General features: G+C 37.2%; 1 protein-coding gene across 1 annotated transcript in view; it reads left to right on the top strand.

The window, feature by feature from the left end:
* The first annotated feature begins 6,718 nt into the window (after positions 1-6,718).
* The window catches only part of LOC129751295 (uncharacterized), a 31,631-nt gene continuing 16,921 nt past the window's right edge, over positions 6,719-21,428 (top strand). The window contains exons 1-2 of the mRNA XM_055746757.1: positions 6,719-6,994; positions 17,955-18,063. Coding sequence (XP_055602732.1) covers positions 6,955-6,994; positions 17,955-18,063 — 149 coding nt within the window. The 5' untranslated portion in view covers positions 6,719-6,954. The remainder of the gene's footprint in view (positions 6,995-17,954; positions 18,064-21,428) is intronic.

Raw genomic sequence — 21,428 nt, 5'->3', positions numbered from 1 at the left:
AAAAAACTCTAGATTTCAATTAAGCCATAGGACGAAAACAAACAAAAATTAAAATATTGGCAACATTGTACAAGAATACTCACCGATTCTTTTCAGGACATGAGCTCCGCATAAAACAAGATTCGACTGTAGAAATCCAATAAGAAAAGCACACGACATTCATGACACTTCCCTTTTGTTTCGCGAATCGTCCAACAAAAAAATGAAAGGTTACACACGAATTTCTACAAAAAGCCTTATTCCAGTGTCTATCGGAAATGGAAAAAACATTGCATTCTAGCTACAGAACTGAAAATTACACTTCAAAATTTCCTTTAACAAACCCCCTGTACTATCTTCCGGATGACTTTCAACCCTCAAAATTCACACAACGAAACCAGCCGCGACTACGGGAATGTCCCAGTCAGCAGCAGTGGCCATATTGATGGTGGATGACGAGAATTCGGCCCCGAAAGGTGTGCAATTTTCTGCATCCAGAACACTTATTACCCCCGAGTCAAGGTTATACAAAAGTGTGTCCTCTAGACGCAAGGGACAACCAGTAGCCAGAATGCGACAAAAGATGCACTCGATACTAACCACACACGGGAAAAATAAACGTAACGTAACGAACTAGGAAGGAAACACTCGCGTACGATTCGGAAGCGGACGATTAACTGAACTGTTTGCCTTGGTTGGTTTGGTGGGCCGACTCGATGAATTCGCCGTAATAATGGTACCGTAAAGAGAAAAATTGAGAAGTAATTTCAACTAGCAGAGCTGGTAATCGACTAGCTCGCGCTGATTCGTCTTAAGTACACGTAAGAGCAAATGAAATGCAATAAACTGCAATAAATATAAAGAGAAAAGCGATTTTCCAATTGGAAAAATATGTTAGCATTGCAACTGTCATTTGACAGTGCACGCTAAAATAAGAGTAAATAAAAAATGCTACAATAAAATCTGAATACAATAAATATGCATAAAATCAATTATTTCATACATTTTTAGAGCCGAAAAATGCAAAGCCGTTAAGTTAAGTGCCATTTCAAATAAAAATATTATAAATAAATTACAAACAAACAAATACAAGAAAAATTCAAATGTAACAAAAATGATCGAAAAGACAAAAAATTACCAAAATATCCTAACACAACGAAATTTACAAAAATCACAAAAGAAAAGAAGAAAAAACAAAAATTCCTAAATAATGAAAATAACAAAAATTGCAAAATAACAAAAATTTCAATTCACAAAAAATACTTAATATAAAAAAAACAAAATAACACAAATTACGAAAAAAATACAAAAATTACAAACACTACAAAAGAAACGATATTACAAAAATAACCAAAATTGCAAGAATTACAAATATGACAAAAATTATAAAATATTACGAAAACAACAAAATTAACAAGTGAACAAAAATGAAAAAAATGACAAAAATGACAAAAACGACAAAAATAACAAAAATGACAAAAATGACAAAAATGACAAAAATGACAAAAATGACAAAAATGACAAAAATGACAAAAATGACAAAAATGACAAAAATGACAAAAATGACAAAAATGACAAAAATGACAAAAATGACAAAAATGACAAAAATGACAAAAATGACAAAAATGACAAAAATGACAAAAATGACAAAAATGACAAAAATGACAAAAATGACAAAAATGACAAAAATGACAAAAATGACAAAAATGACAAAAATGACAAAAATGACAAAAATGACAAAAATGACAAAAATGACAAAAATGACAAAAATGACAAAAATGACAAAAATGACAAAAATGACAAAAATGACAAAAATGACAAAAATGACAAAAATGACAAAAATGACAAAAATGACAAAAATGACAAAAATGACAAAAATGAAAAAAATGACAAAAATGACAAAAATGACAAAAATGACAAAAATGACAAAAATGACAAAAATTACAAAAATTACAAAAATTACATAAATTACAAAAATTACAAAAATTACAAAAATTACAAAAATTACAAAAATTACAAAAATTACAAAAATTACAAAATTTACAAAAATTACAAAAATTACAAAAATGACAAAAATTACAAAACTTACAAAAATTACAAAAATTACAAAAATTACAAAAATTACAAAAATTACAAAAATTACAAAAATGACAAAAATGACAAAAATTACAAAAATGACAAAAATGACAAAAATGACAAAAATGACAAAAATGACAAAAATGACAAAAATGACAAAAATGACAAAAATGACAAAAATGACAAAAATGACAAAAATGACAAAAATGACAAAAATGACAAAAATGACAAAAATGACAAAAATGACAAAAATGACAAAAATGACAAAAATGACAAAAATGACAAAAATGACAAAAATGACAAAAATGACAAAAATGACAAAAATGACAAAAATGACAAAAATGACAAAAATGACAAAAATGACGAAAATGACGAAAATGACAAAAATGACAAAAATGACAAAAATGACAAAAATGACAAAAATGACAAAAATGACAAAAATGACAAAAATGACAAAAATGACAAAAATGACAAAAATGACAAAAATGACAAAAATGACAAAAATGACAAAAATGACAAAAATGACAAAAACGACAAAAATGACAAAAATGACAAAAATGACAAAAATGACAAAAATGACAAAAATGACAAAAATGACAAAAATGACAAAAATGACAAAAATGACAAAAATGACAAAAATGACAAAAATGACAAAAATGACAAAAATGACAAAAATGACAAAAATGACAAAAATGACAAAAATGACAAAAATGACAAAAATGACAAAAATGACAAAAATGACAAAAATGACAAAAATGACAAAAATGACAAAAATGACAAAAATGACAAAAATGACAAAAATGACAAAAATGACAAAAATGACAAAAATGACAAAAATGACAAAAATGACAAAAATGACAAAAATGACAAAAATGACAAAAATGACAAAAATGACAAAAATGACAAAAATGACAAAAATGACAAAAATGACAAAAATGACAAAAATGACAAAAATGACAAAAATGACAAAAATGACAAAAATGACAAAAATGACAAAAATGACAAAAATGACAAAAATGACAAAAATGACAAAAATGACAAAAATGACAAAAATGACAAAAATGACAAAAATGACAAAAATGACAAAAATGACAAAAATGACAAAAATGACAAAAATGACAAAAATGACAAAAATGACAAAAATGACAAAAATGACAAAAATGACAAAAATGACAAAAATGACAAAAATGACAAAAATGACAAAAATGACAAAAATGACAAAAATGACAAAAATGACAAAAATGACATACATGACAAAAATGACAAAAATGACAAAAATGACAAAAATGACAAAAATGACAAAAATGACAAAAATGACAAAAATGACAAAAATGACAAAAATGACAAAAATGACAAAAATGACAAAAATGACAAAAATGAAAAAAATGACAAAAATGACAAAAATGACAAAAATGACAAAAATGACAAAAATGACAAAAATGACAAAAATGACAAAAATGACAAAAATGACAAAAATGACAAAAATGACAAAAATGACAAAAATGACAAAAATGACAAAAATGACAAAAATGACAAAAATGACAAAAATGACAAAAATGACAAAAATGACAAAAATGACAAAAATGACAAAAATGACAAAAATGACAAAAATGACAAAAATGACAAAAATGACAAAAATGACAAAAATGACAAAAACGACAAAAATGACAAAAATGACAAAAATGACAAAAATGACAAAAATGACAAAAATGACAAAAATGACAAAAATGACAAAAATGACAAAAATGACAAAAATGACAAAAATGACAAAAATGACAAAAATGACAAAAATGACAAAAATGACAAAAATGACAAAAATGACAAAAATGACAAAAACGACAAAAATGACAAAAATGACAAAAAAGACAAAAATGACAAAAGTGACAAAATTGACAAAAGTGACAAAAATGACAAAAATGACAAAAATGACAAAAATGACAAAAATGACAAAAATGACAAAAATGACAAAAATTACAAAAGTGACAAAAATGACAAAAATGACAAAAATGACAAAAATGACAAAAATGACAAAAATGACAAAAATGACAAAAATGACAAAAATGACAAAAATGACAAAAATGACAAAAATGACAAAAATGACAAAAATGACAAAAATGACAAAAATGACAAAAATGACAAAAATGACAAAAATGACAAAAATGACAAAAATGACAAAAATGACAAAAATGACAAAAATGACAAAAATGACAAAAATGACAAAAATGACAAAAATGACAAAAATGACAAAAACGACAAAAATGACAAAAATGACAAAAATGACAAAAATGACAAAAATGACAAAAATGACAAAAATGACAAAAATGACAAAAATGACAAAAATGACAAAAATGACAAAAATGACAAAAATGAAAAAAATGACAAAAATGACAAAAATGACAAAAATGACAAAAATGACAAAAACGACAAAAGTGACAAAAATGACAAAAATGACAAAAATGACAAAAATGACAAAAATGACAAAAATGACAAAAATGACAAAAATGGCAAAAATGACAAAAATGACAAAAATGACAAAAATGACAAAAATGACAAAAATGACAAAAATGACAAAAATGACAAAAATGACAAAAATAACAAAAATGACAAAAATGACAAAAATGACAAAAATGATAAAAATGACAAAAATGACAAAAATGACAAAAATGACAAAAATGACAAAAATGACAAAAATGACAAAAATGACAAAAATGACAAAAATGACAAAAACGACAAAAATGACAAAAATGACAAAAAAGACAAAAATGACAAAAGTGACAAAATTGACAAAAGTGACAAAAATGACAAAAATGACAAAAATGACAAAAATGACAAAAATGACAAAAATGACAAAAATGACAAAAATGACAAAAGTGACAAAAATGACAAAAATGACAAAAATGACAAAAATGACAAAAATGACAAAAATGACAAAAATGACAAAAATGACAAAAATGACAAAAATGACAAAAATGGCAAAAGTGACAAAAAGTGACAAAAAGTGACAAAAATGACAAAAATGACAAAAATGACAAAAATGACAAAAATGACAAAAATGACAAAAATGACAAAAATGACAAAAATGACAAAAATGACAAAAATGACAAAAATGACAAAAATGACAAAAATGACAAAAATGACAAAAATGACAAAAATGACAAAAATGACAAAAATGACAAAAATGACAAAAATGACAAAAATGACAAAAATGACAAAAATGACAAAAATGACAAAAATGACAAAAATGACAAAAATGACAAAAATGACAAAAATGACAAAAATGACAAAAATGACAAAAATGACAAAAATGACAAAAATGACAAAAATGACAAAAATGACAAAAATGACAAAAGTGACAAAAATGACAAAAATGACAAAAATGACAAAAATGACAAAAAATGACAAAAATGACAAAAATGACAAAAATGACAAAAATGACAAAAATGACAAAAATGACAAAAATGACAAAAATGACAAAAATGACAAAAATGACAAAAATGACAAAAATGACAAAAATGACAAAAATGACAAAAATGACAAAAATGACAAAAATGACAAAAATGACAAAAATGACAAAAATGACAAAAATGACAAAAATGACAAAAATGACAAAAATGACAAAAATGACAAAAATGACAAAAATGACAAAAATGACAAAAATGACAAAAATGACAAAAATGACAAAAATGACAAAAATGACAAAAATGACAAAAATGATACAAATGACACAAATGACAAAAATGATATAATAATAAAAATGATATAATAATAGAAATGACAAAAATGACAGAAATGACAAAAATGAACAAAATGACAAAAATGACAAAAATGACAAAAATGACAAAAATGACAAAAATGGCAAAAATGACATGAATGATGAAAATGATAAAAAATTATAAAAAGACTCAAATGACAAAAATGACAAAAATTATAAAAATGACAGAAATTACAAAAATGACACGAATTTAGAATTTAGAAGCATCTAAAACAGGCATGTCGAACTGGGGGTTCGGCCTAGGTCAATACGGCCCGCGTAGCCCCGTCTTAAATTGTCACAAAAAAACACCACTGATTTTTATGTAAAATATTATTGCAAAAAAAACTAAAGCTGAATGTTTTTGGCTGCGTCCCTCTACGTCATAGAAAATTTTAAATGCGGCCCGCACACCTAAACGAGTTTGACATGCATGATCTAAAATATGCTATTCGGACCTTCTTTCAAATTACAATGAATAAGGAAGCAATCTTTAGAGACAATATTTTTTCTATATCAGATGGGTATTGAAAGTTGATGTAAAGCAATTTCAGTCGATCTGGAATCAAATTCAGTAGGCATAAATGAAAACCATAAAATCGTTAAAAATTGTATCATTTTTCTTTCAAGATAACTTGTCAAGTTTCTTGACTGTATAAATTTATAACAAAATTTTGTTATTCATCAAAATAACAGATTTTCATCAAATTGTTACAATTTTTCTTCTACAGAAAAACTGTCGTGTTTTTATTTTCAGTGCATATATAACTGTCATTTGACGTCACTCTCGGCTCTCTTTTTTTGTGCCTTCACACAAACACCATCGAAGGCGTCGCTCTCTCGCGAAAATAATCGAACAAGGCGTCGCGAAGGCATTCTTCCCAAAAACACAACAGTCATTCATCATTCGTCATTGAACTGTGCAGGAAAACGGATCGAAAATTGCGAACGTTGTTGTTCACGTCTCTGGAAAAGAAAAAAGTGCTATGTGTTTTTCTACTGTAGTATAGCTGATTGCCTTCCCATAAGTTGATTATTGCCATACCGAGTAGTGGTTCGGTGTAGTTGTGAAGTGAAATATTTTCCTTTTTTAAATTCGATTGCAAAATCTTGCTTAACAAAACCCTGTGGCCGGAAACGGTACGGCGATGAAGTACTTCCTGCTCGGCCTAGCTGGCATCCTGCTGGGTAAGTGTCCTGTTTTTGTTGTTGTTTTCGAGTCGTAGTTGTAAGCCAAAATGGCCACTTTTTTCGTCCACAATCGCCAAGCTGTGTGCATCCATCTTAGTGGAAATTATTTTTCGGTGTATTCAGCTGAGCTAGCGCTTAGCTGGTGTATTGATAATGCGTCTTAACTTTCCTTGCCCTGAGCTCGGTTTCTCGAATCAGAACATCAGGATGAGTCATCCCTGTTACGACGACAAGCGGATTATGACGAATTTCGCTTGTGTCTTGGCTCTTCTAGTTAGGGAAAAAATACCTTGAGGTAACCTGGAGAAGAGAAAGGAATCCTTTTTCTTTGTCACCAGGTTTTCGAGTCTTGCACTTCACAGGCAGCTTATGTTTATCATAACAACTCAGGTCACCCAAATACATTGACAGAACACTTATCACCTGTGTGTAGTTGTTGAAATGGTTAGCAAATTCTCGGTTCCCCCAGTAAGCAAGGAACATGAATGATTATACCTACTCCGGCTTGCTTCAAAAAACAGAGAGCAGCGGAAAAATAAATATAATTACCGCTTTTGGTCAAAAGAATCAGCCGCACCGTGTAGTAGTGGTCAGGTGAACGTCCTCGAAGGGCGAATCGAATCGAAGCTGCTTCTATCTGGTAGAAGTAATTCTCGCAGAGTCGAAGTTACCAGCTAGAGGTGGTGTTTCGAATGCCTTGATTTGATTTATGCATTCTATAGATTGCAGTTGAGAAACTTCTTACAAGCTATCTACTAGCTGCTATAATGGGTAATAGAAGGTGCGAGCTTTTCATTGTTTCTGTTGGAAAAACCTTGCAGTATAGACTCATTTGAAGGCAATTTTTCAATCTAGATCCGACAAAGATGAGTAACCAAATTGGAGGTGACGTATTTGCGCCTGGTTGATATGTATGTCAAATTCATTCAAACAGAACATTTCATTTATATACTAGGAGACGAGGTGTTATAAAAATCTGTCTTTTGCACCAGATGTAGATTAAGAGAAGTTTTTTTTCGATTATAGATAGACGATTTACCATCCTTGAGGCATTCGCGACTTAATATCAACGGTGCAGTTGGCGGTCAGTTATTGAAAAACTTATCCGGTTCAACTGTGCTCGATGTTTATTCTTGGGCACGAACTCACAAACATCGGCCCAGGAAGCAACTGACTTGCCAACCGAGCTATATCTCAAGCCTGTAAGAAGAATCGATAGGTGAACTTAACTCAGAATCGATGAGTTTTGCACTTATCTTCCTCTGATTATGAGAGTGTTCGTTCTCAAAACTTTAAAAATCGCACCTTTTTGAAAGCTGTTTTGTACAAATTGAATGCAAATTGGTGCAGTGGATAAAGTCTTTCTTCTTGTTATTCACGATCTACGATAGCTTAAAAATTTGGGGCCTTAAATAAAATTTATACCGTATTTGTTTATGCCGAGTGTTGCACTGGTGCACCACTAGGTGCTGTCAAACTGTTTGTTTATTCGGACGGTGTTGCACTGGTTTTGACCTGTCGGAGTTCTGCTTACGGACGGTGGCCCACCGATAATTTTGCCAGTGTTGCGAGAGAGCGTGTGAGTGAGCGAGGTAGCAATACACTGGCGAGGATTTGTGTTTGTTTTTATCGGGTACGGTGGAACACTCCACGAGTGGAGAAAACAAATACAGTATTAGAATGGTGATGGAATTGAGTTCTGTAGTACGATGCTGTTTCCGGTTAGGGTAGAGATGAATCATCCGACAGGATAATCCCAGAAAAAAATGTAGTACAACGCTCAAAATTGCCTTTTTAGGGGTAATGATGAAGTAAAGTTTATATAATTTTATTTCAAATAACACTAGGTACTGAATATTTTACAAGACTTTGTTTTGAGTGTTCCTGAATTTCTGAAATCTATATATATAAAAAGCAATTTCTGTATGTTTGTTTGTTTGTTTGTTTGTTTGTTTGTTTGTTTGTTTGTTTGTTTGTTTGTTTGTTTGTCCTCTATAGACTCAGCCGTCTTAAGAGCTAGAGGTCTGAAATTTGGCATGGAGGCTCATTAGGACCAGGAAGGATGAAAAATGTTTTTAGATTTTCGGATGACCCCTTCTGAAGGGGGTCGTCCATAGAAGACAAATATTGTTTTCGCGATATCGACGTTACTATTTGTCGGATTGTGTTGAAAATTTGCACATAAGTGTTTTGAAAGACAAGAAATCGATTTCAGATGTCAAATTATGTGTAAGGGATCGTCCAAAGGGGTCGTCCATATTAACTGTTCGCTGATTTTGCGATATTGACGTTATTATACATCGTATTCAAATGAAAATTGATACGCGATAGTTTTGAGTAACGTGCATTCGATTTGAGGTATCAAATTCAGTGTAAGGGGCCGGCAAAAGGGGTCGTCCATATTAAACTTTCAGTATCTTAGTGATATTGACGTTTTTATACATCGAATTGAGATGAAAATTTGCACGTAGGAGTTATTAGGGACAAACAACTGATTTCACTTATCCAAACCAAAATCAGGGGTCGGCCAAAGGGGTCGTCCATATTAACTATTCACTGTTGATGCGATATTGTCGTTATTATACATCGGATTCAGATGAAAATTGGTACACGAGAGTTTTGAGAGACGAGCAATGGATTTCAGGTATTAAATTCAGTGTACGGGGCCGGTGAAGGGGGTCGTCCATATTAACCTTTCAATATTTTTTATTTATAGTTAATACTATACATCGGATTGGGATGAAAATTTGCACACGGTAGTTTTCAGAGACAGGCAATCGATTTCAAATGTAAAATATTTTGCCAGGGGTCGACGAAAGGGGTCGTCCATATAGATTAATTGTTCAAGGTTTTTTGCAATATTGACGTTATTATGCAACAGATTGCTTTGAAAATTGGCACACGGGAGTTTTGAGGGAAGGGCAATCGATTTCAGATATCAAATATTGTATTAGAAGCCACCGAAAAGGGTTTAATTTTTTTTCAATAATTGCGTTGTTATGCAATGATTGAGTCGAAATTTATACACGGGTTTTTTTTTGGCACGGTCAATTGATTCCTGATTTCAAATTTAGTAGCAGACGACAGACAAAATGATTTTACAATATTTTTGCAATTATTACTTAACAGTGAATTCAAAAGTGCATCTGGAAAATGCTTGCAATTGACTTTCATGCAAACTGTTCATGACATATTCCAAGTTGAAAGCGAAACGGAGTTCGTATGGGATCAGCTAGTTGTCAATATATTTCAAAACGATTTCACAAATTTCTACCAAACATTTTTTTTTTGAGTGCAGGGGAATTTTTCTGATTGATTGAAATTAAAAAAAATGTAAGAATTTCCAAATCTGTAAAAAAGTAGCGATTTTTTTCAAAATCTGGTAGAGATTATTGTATGCATCGAGATATCTATGATTTTTTTTGGTCTGGAAACAATGTTTGAGTAGAATGTGCTGAAAATGTTACACTCACAAAATTCTTCACATGAAGACTACGTGAAAAAGATTGATTGAAGTGGATAGGATCCACAGTTACCACTTATGCTTTCGCTGTAGCAGGAATGGGTCAATCGGGTGTGGCCGATTCGAAGTTTTGCCATAGTACGTTGCTCGTGCCTGTTGTCCCGGTCTTTCCAAGCACAAGGTTCGGCTTTGTTCTCAGAATAAACAATCCCCCTTATTCTGCGCCGCGCGTGAGGTGACGATAGTCGAGTCACCCTAGTCACCCGATTCCAGTAGTCGCTTTAGGTGAGAAACGTCTTTTAGAATGAACTTTTTGAGTTCTTATCCTAATCTAGTAGTCAGCTGGGCATGAACCTCTGTCACATCGGCTTCGGGAATAAGGTGACAAGACTCACGTGACTCCGACTCGACTCGACTATCGTCACCTCACTCGCGGCGCAGAATAAGGGGGATTCTCTCTCATACAGGAAGTGAGAGTTCAATTCACACCTCAGGAGAGGACCTCATTGAACCAACGAACAGCATCCGGTGCTGGAACTTTTTGCGTAAGTAAGCGCCCATTTTTTGCCAGAAGATCCGCTTAATCGTTGCACGGAATCGGAATACCGCAGTGGTCGGGTATCCAAACGAGCTTCGTTTCGGTATTTTTAAGAGTTGATCTGGCCTTCATTATCCATAGATGTGAAGATTTTTGAGAACAAATTGCATCAATGTAGCTTGTTGGTACGCTCCTCTTTAAATTTTGGACAATATAATACCACGTGTTCGAGTGTCTCGTTCACGTCACCGCATGTATGGCAGACCGGCAAGGCCGAATGTCCGAACCTGTGGTGATTCTTCATGAAGCATCCATGACCAGTCAGGAATTGCGTCATGTAGAAATCCACTTCGCCATGCTTTCTCTCCATCCACTCCTTGATGTTTGGGATCAAACGATGGGTCCACCTTCCTCTTTCTGAGCTGTCCCACAGTTGCTGCCATTTGGCCATGGAGCTATCTATGGCTCGTGTTCTCACGTTTTGTGTGCCTCTATTTTCGTAGCAATAGGAGTCCTCCATCAACAAAATCTAGATGGACATGATTCCAGCTAAAACGCATGCAGCGTCCGACGAAACGGTGCATTACGCACTGATGGCCCTAACATTCAGTCGCCTCTGTACACTGTTCAGCCTGCTGATTACACTGGATGTTGGGCCCAGATTTCCAGGCCGTCCCTTCATATCGAAACCAACCAACTTTACTCCCTCTGACAGGCTCAATGTCAGCACCTCATCGTACGTAATGTTCCACAGAACTGGGCCCAGTATAGACCCTTTCGGTACTCCAGCTGTAACATCCATTTTTCTTCACTCGTCATGTATTGTAACTTGCGGTTGTGGAAATAGTTTTTCACTAATTTGAAGAGATATTTAGGTATCCTCTTTTTTATAAGCGAAGAAGCAATCGTAGCGCAGCTGACACTATTGAAGCACATCCCATGTTACTACCGCACAAAAACGATCCCCTTTTCTCTTCTTGAGTCTGGCTTTATCAGCCGTGTCGATTTCAGTTCGAATGGCGTCGACTGTGCATCGCCCCTTTCAAATTAATTGTTGGACAATCCGCCTTCGCCCTCGGTGTACTGCTGGATACCATTCAAAATTACCTTTTCCAGAACCTTTCCAGAAGCAGCTTCTGCCGTTTCCAAACATCTGAAAACATCCTTTCCTCAATACAAATTTGCAGTGACGATCGAAATATTTCGGGAAATTCCATAATCGCGGCCTTAACTGCAATGTTCGGGATACCATCAGGACTCTGAGTCTCTTACAGCTGAAGGGATTTTGCTATGTCGCGCAGTTCTCCCAACGATATTTTGCTTTTTGCTATGACTGTCCTGTAGGCATCACCCCATGGTCGGTCATTGGCATCAAGACAAAGTTTCCTTAAACATGCCTTTTTACTTTCTTTGATTGCCTTCGCAAGGTTTCTTTTCGCATTTTTGAAAAGCGGCCTGCGCTCGTCTCTCTTCTTTTGAGTTCGTGCTCTCTGCATGTTTCGCCTAGCGCAAAGGCGGCTGGCACGCAAATTCGCGATTTCCTCAGTCCACCAATAAATTGGTGAATGTGGACTTTTTACGATTAGCTCTCCTCGTCATTGCTGCGTCACAAGCACGTGTGAGTATTTTCGTCAGGTTTTCCGCCGACAAGTTTTGCTCCCACTTCAACACCTCGACAAAGACATTCCGGTCAAATTGTTTTGTCCTCCAGCGTCGTTCACCTGTCATTACCTCTCCTCTGCCTGACTGTGCACTCTTACCCACACGAAAGCGGATCGCAAGTGCTTCAAGTAGACTTTGTCCTCTGGCGTTCGTAAGGGAACTACTCCATTCCTGGGCCCACGCATTGAAAACCCCTCGCGATAATAAAGGGGCTTCGACCTGTGAGCACCTCAATTATCTTATCCATCGTCTGGGCTGGTAGTTCCACCTCCTCGTGGTCCAGGACGGAAACGTGTCTGCAAGTCCGCCGTATTGCAGATGTACGGCCAAGAGAACTATCACTAAACCCACTAGAGGCCTTCGACGGGTCTGCCAAAACCGCATGGAAGAAGTGGTGCACCCGGGTACTTAGGTACCAGTACTCGGGTGTGAGGGTGAGGGTCGTTCGGGGGGTCATGGCCCTGAAATGCGGACGTAACCGGAGGGATAGCGATCGCCAACTCGTTTTGCGTTTCGGTGGGTATAGACCCGACTCGCAAAACGAGTAGATGCGCAAAGTGGTGGCCAATGGTGGGCCGATCACTTCGGGTTTTTCACGTCAGTGTCAGAGAGGCACAGTATGCCGGAGGTGTCAGGGTTCGACACGCGTTTCAGGAAGTGTTGTGCCTGAACCGCGAGTGTGACCTGATGAGGGTGGTCTACAGCTCGATCTGCGCTTCGGGGAGTAAAGCACCCGACTTGAAGACTGAGTAGTTGCGTTGAGTGGTGACTTAAGTCAACATTACTTGTGAGTTCGGAGGAGTCTGAGTCCTACATGTGGCTTAGGAGGCGTGCCCCCCTGACCCGCGTATTCGAACAGAGAAAGTGTCGTCGAGAACTCGCTTTGTATTTCTGGACTTCCTGGACGAGATCCACAAAGTTAGAAGTTGCGCTAAATGGGGACCTCTTTTAACACGATGGGATGTCGGATCCTAACTCGTCACAGGAGGGGTGCGCATCGAGTTGTGTTAGAATAAGGTATTTGCTGAAGAGGAGGAAGAGCAAATGAGTATTGCCTTGGAGCGCATTAGCGCGAATTGACCTCCCACTATTGAAGTATAGTGTGTCAAACAGTTCGAGGTGGGAATAAAGGTCAGTGGCCCCAGGTGGACTTTATGGTGTAGGGGGTACAGTGTTCCTTAGCATTGTATCATGAGTTTCCAATTGCACCCATGGACCCAGAGTAGCAAACTGGGAAAACGCGGTGGCTCGCCGTTCCTTGGAATGCAATCCGTAAAATGAATTTACCACCTGGGTTAACAACTAATAAAAAATTCCATCGTAGCGCTAAATTTCTCCAAGGTCCATCTTGGTGGACCTTAGCAGTCACCGAGGAAAATCCCATTGATCACGAAGCCTTCCTCCTTCAATGTGACCACTTCTTGTATGGGAAACTTTCCTGTCACCCCTATTGCGACCAGATTAGCACTATCGGTCACCCAATTTGTGTCATTCAGGGCTCTATAATAGGGGTCTGCTACTAACGCTATGTCTAGTTTCTCTTCCACCGCCATCTGTCGCAGAAGCTGTTGTGCTTCGTGACAGTGGTTGAGGTCGATTTGGATTACTTCCAAGCTCTTGGTATCGCTGCTAGCGCCTTTTGGTAGGCAGAGCACGTTGGGTTGCCGGCTCACTGCAGCTAGCCGCTATGTGACCGGATTCTCCGCACCCCCAGCATAATCCTCGTCTGTTAACTCCCTTGCAGTCAGACGAATTGTGGCTGTTCTCCATGCATCGAAAGCATACCTCTTGTTGCTGGGAGATGGTTATCGGGAAAACTGACCATCCCACCTTTAGTCGCCTGCACTCGAGTGCTGCGTTGGCTGCTACCACTAGAAGCCTCCCAATTGCAACCTGTGTTCCGGATTTGGGAGGACCCTGTCTCAACCGGATCGAGATCTGATCTTCGCCGATCTTACACTGGTCGACTAGCGCTTTCCTGACTTCATCTTCTGTCGTAATTTCGTCAAGATTTTGATACGGATGGTTACTTCGTGACATAGCGTACGCACCTCCGCCTTCTCGTCTAGAACTTCTTCCGCTAGCACCTTGCAGGATGCACTCTTTGTTGCTGAACTTCGTTTCAACTCGAAGATCATCTCACCATCTCATGTCACAAGCTTGTCCTTGACCTCCTCATGCTTGCTCAAAACCAAGCTAGTCAAAGCCTTCATTTCTGTCATCGCTTCCTTCATTGCCATCGGCACAGGAACTTCCTCTTTCTCTGGAGGAACAAACTCGCTTCCTTCTTCCGCTATGGAGCCTTCTGGAGTTTCTACCAGTCGGACAGCAAGCTTCCGAGCTGTAGATCGCCGTAGACTCCTGCCACCGAATGGACTAGGGCTTGCACCCTTCTCCGCACTCTCCTCCTTCTTCCTCTTCTCATTATTGGTTTTAGAATGAGACGTATGTGCCGAGAGCTGTTAGGCAGCATTATGTATACAATGCTATGTGTACGACTGGACATCTGTTTTCTGGTGGGATACATGGGACGTTTCCAGCAGAATCCTACGTAGCCATTGTTTGAAGCGTATCGTCCGATATTTACGAGGAACGCCCCAACTTTCTCGGAAATATCAACGTGACGAAAACTCGAAAGTTCTGGTTGGATTTGGGGACGCAAAATAGGCCGCTGATTCGGAAATCGTTGAGCGGTTTCACGTCCAAGGTCCTCGCAGAAGCAGAATATGTAGCCCTAAGCGCAGCAGCAGCAGAAACCATCTGGTTGTCCGGAATCCTCGAGACATGAAGGTAAAGGATTCCAAGATGTCGGTTACTATTTACGAGGAAAACCGAGGTTGTATCGGTATGGTTAAAAACCTCGAAACGAAGCACCATTTTATACGAAACCATGTTGCAGAAGGACGATTGCAGATCGAAGCCATTGCAACACAAGATCATTTAGCCGACTTGTTCACCAAAGCTTTGGAAGCAACCCGTTTTCAAGAACTGCGATCCATGCTAGGAATAACGGATTGAAAGGGGCGAAATCGAAGCTATCAAGATTATAAACAACCGCTAGTTGTTAGTGATAACTTCTCGCTTTACTTTAGTCACAAACCACACTTTTTAGAATAAAGACCCTCCTTCAAACCATCCTGAGTCCCTCTTTAAAAGGCGAACACGAAATTATTGCGACACATTCAACAGGGCAAAATTTGTTTACCATTGGGTTAAAATCAACCAAATTTCGCACACTTTCTCATTGATGTGTATTGTTTACATGCTGTCAAACTCGAAGTCGTATTTTTCGATTCAACGAAAATGGAGGTGAACCAACGAGAGTCGGGAGAAAAAAAAATTCAAAACACCTGGAATTTCCTGACCTGTCGTACCGGTAGTTGGAAAAAATGTTGAACATTCACCATTCAACCGTCTCCAGATTGTTGAAGCGGTTCCAGGAGCAGTTGACGTTGGACAACGGCAAAGTAGCTGGAAGAAAACCGGGACCGGAGAACAAAAAGACGGAGGGAAAGGTGAAGCGGATGATTCAAACAATTCCCAACGTCTCAAGCCGTGGCTATAAAGATCGGCATGTCGCAGAGCTACGTCCAGAATGTTAAGAAGAATACAAGGTACAGAGCTTCCATAATCGCGATGAGCGGCAACAATCGACGGCTAAAACTGGGGCACGGAAGCTCTCCGAGAAGATGCTGCTGTGTGATTGAACGACGAAACGTATGTAAAAGCCAATTTAAAGCAAAGGACAACAAATTTAAGAAGAAGAAAATGTCGAAGTTCGCCTCCAAATATCCCGTTTCTGCTTTTGCGGACTGAGGGGTGAGCCTTTCGTGACAAAGAGCACAGTATATGGCGAGATCTACAAATTTGAGTGCCTCCAGAAGCGTCTTTTGCCGTTCTTGCAGCAGCACACCGAAGCTCCGCTATTTTGTCCAGATTTGGCACCAAGTGGCTTGGAGTTATATGAGGCCAATTCTGTCCATTTTTTTCCAAAAGACATGAACCCGCCAAACTGTTCGGAACGGCGCCTGATGGAGCAGTACTAGGCAATAATGAAGCGGGAACTTCGGAAGAGCAAGAAGACAGTCAAAAACGAGAAGGACATGTTAAGATAATGGAAAAATAAACTAAGAAACTGGTACCGGATGACACTATAAAGAGTTTGATAGAGGGCATCAAGCGAAAGAGCGTTCAATTTTACACTCAAGGCGGCATCGATTAACTTTTCTTTTGATTTTTTTTATTAAATATGGGAATTGAATTTCTGAAATCCAATTATTTTACAAATTATCTATTTAAGAGATTTTGTATTCTCTTCAATTTAACTAGGTAGTTCATATCCAAACAATGAGCCCAATGGAAAGGGAAGCGACAAATTATGTTATAAGCAACTTTACACTGAACTCATTGAAAAAAGTTATGCTCTCGGTAGAAAAGGTCCATTTACCCTTGAATAATCATCAAGTAAGTAGCTATACATAACTTTAGTTGATCGTTTCAAGAAAATGCACCAGAGCATTAGAGAGAACACAATAAGATTGTTCTACTGGTAGGCATGGGTATGCGATACGCTCTCGTAGAACTAGGTTTGAGCTAGTACGGAAAATTGCAACTACTACTAGTAGTGCTATACTAGGCACCTTCAGTCAACTCTCTCAATAGAACCACTCATTCAGTTCAGCCGCTAAGCCGTGTTGTTATGAAATGAATGAACAGCAAACAGCCCGTCGGTAGTCGATAGCAAAACGACTCCGATTCCGATTAATGTTTTTTTCCTCCTCCTTGACTGACTCATTATGAAATCGTCATCGAACGCCTATTAGAGGCGCGAACAACAGCAACAACAGGTTAACGCAGCTGTTTTAGGCCAGTTCCGAATGGTGGCCGGCCGCTTGTTTTTTTTTTTGCTTCTTTCTAAGTTATTTGTGGAGTTCTGGTCTTTGACCGAGATTTTTATTTTGTTTTATCAACTGAAGTTGATAACTTCCTATTAACACCAGGCAGTTAGTTTGAAGATTGAATAAGATGGAGATGAATAAGTTTGAAACAATTTCCTCTTTTGAAAATAAAAAATGATAATAAATGTGAGAAACGATGACACCGATTCCTTTCTCTTTCGGCAAATGTTTCTATCACCTGGCGCGGCTCGATGATAGGAACATTGCAACTTCGAAAAAAAAATGCGACTGCCATAACCGTTTTGTAAAGAGGCGCTTAGCGTTTGATGGTGCTGTGGTTTTTTTGGTTTTTCGGTTTTATTAATTTTGTTTTTTTTTTCATTCCTTTCTTTACAGCGACGGCTTCAGTTTGGAGCTCACCGGTTGAGACACAATCCGGCGGACGGCGGCTTGTTGGAGCTAAGGAATGCACCTGGGGACCCACTTACTGGTGTTCCAATTTGAGGTGAGTCTACTAGCTGTAAGAATGGGAACAGAATAGGGCAATGTTTCCGTTAAGGAAGTTTTAAGAGACATTAGTAAGAAGGTTTAAAAAAAGAGTACCTCAGTCAGATGAACCTATGTACGTAGTATGTTCAAGAATCGCACTTAGTTCCTATGACAATTACATGAGAAGGCTAAAACATCTTCCACTAGTCTAACTAGTCCGTGTCAATCTCCTTATCGCTAAGAAGAACAGTGACATCCTTATCCTGCAAGGGAATGTCAATCGAATTGATCCTGCCAACAGGATGAATCAATCTAGAAATTTCTTCACTGATTTCGACCTGTTTACAAATCAATCCAAATGTCCATACTGTGGCTGACTTGGATTCGCCAACCTTCAAAAATAGTAGCAGCATTCATTAACATTCCGAATTCGCAGATCGCGTTATTCGCGCAATCACATGCGAGCTCGCGTCCTCTTCAGGTGGGAAAATAAAACGAAACGTAAATTAGCATTCTTTCCTGTCGTCGTAATATGGACGAATCAGTGCAAATTCTCTGGACTCGCGGACTTGAGCGCATCGTATCGGAAGAACGTGACGGATCGTGCCTGATTACCTCCGTCAAGTTTGCCGGATTTATTCTCAATGTTTATTGGAGTTTAGGATGGTTGTCAAGAATTTCGCAATCGTCTACCTGTTCTTCGAGAGTGACATTTGTTTTCTAGAAAACATCTGATTTTAATCAATTTGTCAAATGTTGGTATGTTTTTTTGTATTTTTTTATTTGATACGGATCATAACTTGAGGCTTTAAGGAGCCAAACTCGTTTTTTATGTTTACTTTTATTTTCATATTTCTCTAGCTATTAACTGTTTTATCCAAAAAGTGGTGGTCTAGACCACCACCACGGAAATCAACTGACCACTTTTCAACACTGATTGGTTCCAATTTTTTTTTCCACTGATTCCATTAATTTTGACTAAAAATTTGCAAAAAAAACGGTGAACTGTTTGTTTGGCCGATACCCTTCAAAAGGAGTCCTTCAATTTGGAAAACATTTTTCACTATTCCAAACCACTCAAAATGAGCTTCTAAGCCAATTTCAGCCTCTATGCAGGCGATTGAATTCAAACAAACAAACAATCTTCATAAATTTATGTTCAATGTAGAAATATAAAGGTTTACTAACAATTTTAAACAAATTTTCAGACTCATTCGTATAATTTATGTGGTTTTTTGCCTTGCCAAAACTTTCAATGTTTTTTTTAAATTTCATTGGAACTAACATAACTTCGAATACCTCTAGTAAGAGTAGTAATGTAAGTGCACTAGCTCAGTTGTAGATTTTTGTGCGAATTGATTATTGATTGCTATTGCAACTATCACACAATCAGTGCTATAATTGTTTGTTCACAGTCATTCGTTTCCTGTTTACTGTACTTTTTTCTTTAAAGGCTGAATGTTTGCAATACTAATGTCAGTTATTACTGCTCACAGGTATGACTTAAAATCAGATCATTTCTGAAAGGTATGTAGTTTGAAGAAATACAACTGAATTTTGTAGAAATTTGGTTTCAAAGTTTTTCTTTTTTTTGTAAACTTTACTGAATAAGAGCCTAAGAAAGGGAAGGTGATTGCCACCCCAAACGTCTGTCATTGATCAACGTTTGACAAATCATAAACAATCATAAGGTACCAAGTACCAACCAATGCGATTCCTTCCAGGGGATTCAACTCAACAACAACGAACGAGTCACACTCGTTATCACTTGTGAAATAAAAACAAAACCAGAAAACCGACCACAAACCTGACCAGTCAGTCAGTTGTCCATCAAATGTCATACACAAATACAGAAATAATTTCGTTCTTGATGCGAATTCTGTGGATGATGGTTGGCAGAAAGCTTGTTCAGCTGTTTTTCTTTGTTTTCATAAATTTGCCAATTGAGCCGCGGCGGGTCTCCGTCACTGTAAGGCGAACCGAGCTGTACCCGCTGCTGATAAGATTAAACGTAAACGGTTGGAGAAATGGCAATCGATCTGGGTCAGTCCTCCTTTATGCGAGTGCTAATTTTGTTCTTTTTTGCAAGGCTGTAGATTTACTTCCCTGGGTAGAAGGAACTGTTTAATTTTGAATTAGTTTACCAAAAACTAAGACAAAGACATTTGTCAGCCTGCAATCAGATTAGAATGCAAATCGACCTTCTCTGATAACATCCAGTAAAATTTTATTGAGATGAGCTAGTTGGTTGATGGTAGGATAAAACTCCACCACTAATCGACTGAGATGTTTTAATGGTACAACATCGTTGGTAAAACGTGATTACAGGCAATCGGTCATTTTAACGATCTTTGCCAAAAATAAAAAAAACAGATGTACATTTAACAACTCACGTTTTCAAACAACAGACTGTTCTAGACTTCTACAGCGAGAACTCATTTTATGATCGGTATGAGGAAAAAGATAGACCATTGTCTAGATTTTACTTGGGCTATGATTCATCTGCATAATACAGAGCTTTTGGAACTAAATATGTTTATCATATTATAACGTTTTAGTCAAATTCTAATCAATTTTAGTAGCAGCTTGCAATTTTGATGTGAATTGATATGTAGTTTTTTTTAAGTTTAGGATATTAAAAATAAACTGGCTTTTTTCATAGGCCAAGGTCATTTGAACGAAAAGCTTACCCTAAAACTACGCTTTTCGACTGACTTATTTTCTTCTTACTTACTTAATGTTCCGGCGCCAATCCTCCGGTGAATAGGGTCGTGGTAAAAGACCTCCACTGTTGACGATCCGGAGCCAGCGTCTTTACCTGGTCCCAGTCAAGATTCTCGTCGACAGTTCGGATTTCAGCGGCTAGGCTTCGCCGCCACGAGTTTCTGGGTCCGCCTCTACAAACTGCAACCTTTTTCCAGGACCCAGATTGGCCTTTATGGTTACTGTAACCGAAAGTTTCTCTACCAGTCTTAGTCCGTAGAAATCCTCGTGCTGAGTTACAAGGACATTCAGTTGATGACCTTGAGTGCGTTCGTTCGCACTGTCGAAACTCCAGAGCTAAGTAAAGGTCTCCAGAGTAGTGGATGACGTAGGTACATACGTGGATAGGACAGTTACACCTCCCCGGGCAGTATCCGAATAGTGTCTTTCTTTACGATCAAAACTCTGGGGTAAGATTCAAACCTTCTCCGCAGTGGAGGAAGCTAAAAGGGCATTTCACGAGCATTACCTTTGGAGAGAAGTGGCTTTCGACGCCGGACTAGTGGTTTGAGTGAGTGTGCCAAGTCGTAGGGTAAAGCATTAGGCCTGTGCTCTTATACGGGTAAGTCGAGTATAAGCGCCCCTTTATTGGCAAACGACGGACATAGACAAACACTG

The sequence above is a fragment of the Uranotaenia lowii genome, chromosome 1, assembly GCF_029784155.1.
Source record: "Uranotaenia lowii strain MFRU-FL chromosome 1, ASM2978415v1, whole genome shotgun sequence".
In the NCBI taxonomy this organism is placed as follows: domain Eukaryota; kingdom Metazoa; phylum Arthropoda; class Insecta; order Diptera; family Culicidae; genus Uranotaenia; species Uranotaenia lowii.
This window is presented reverse-complemented; position numbering and strand designations above follow the sequence as displayed.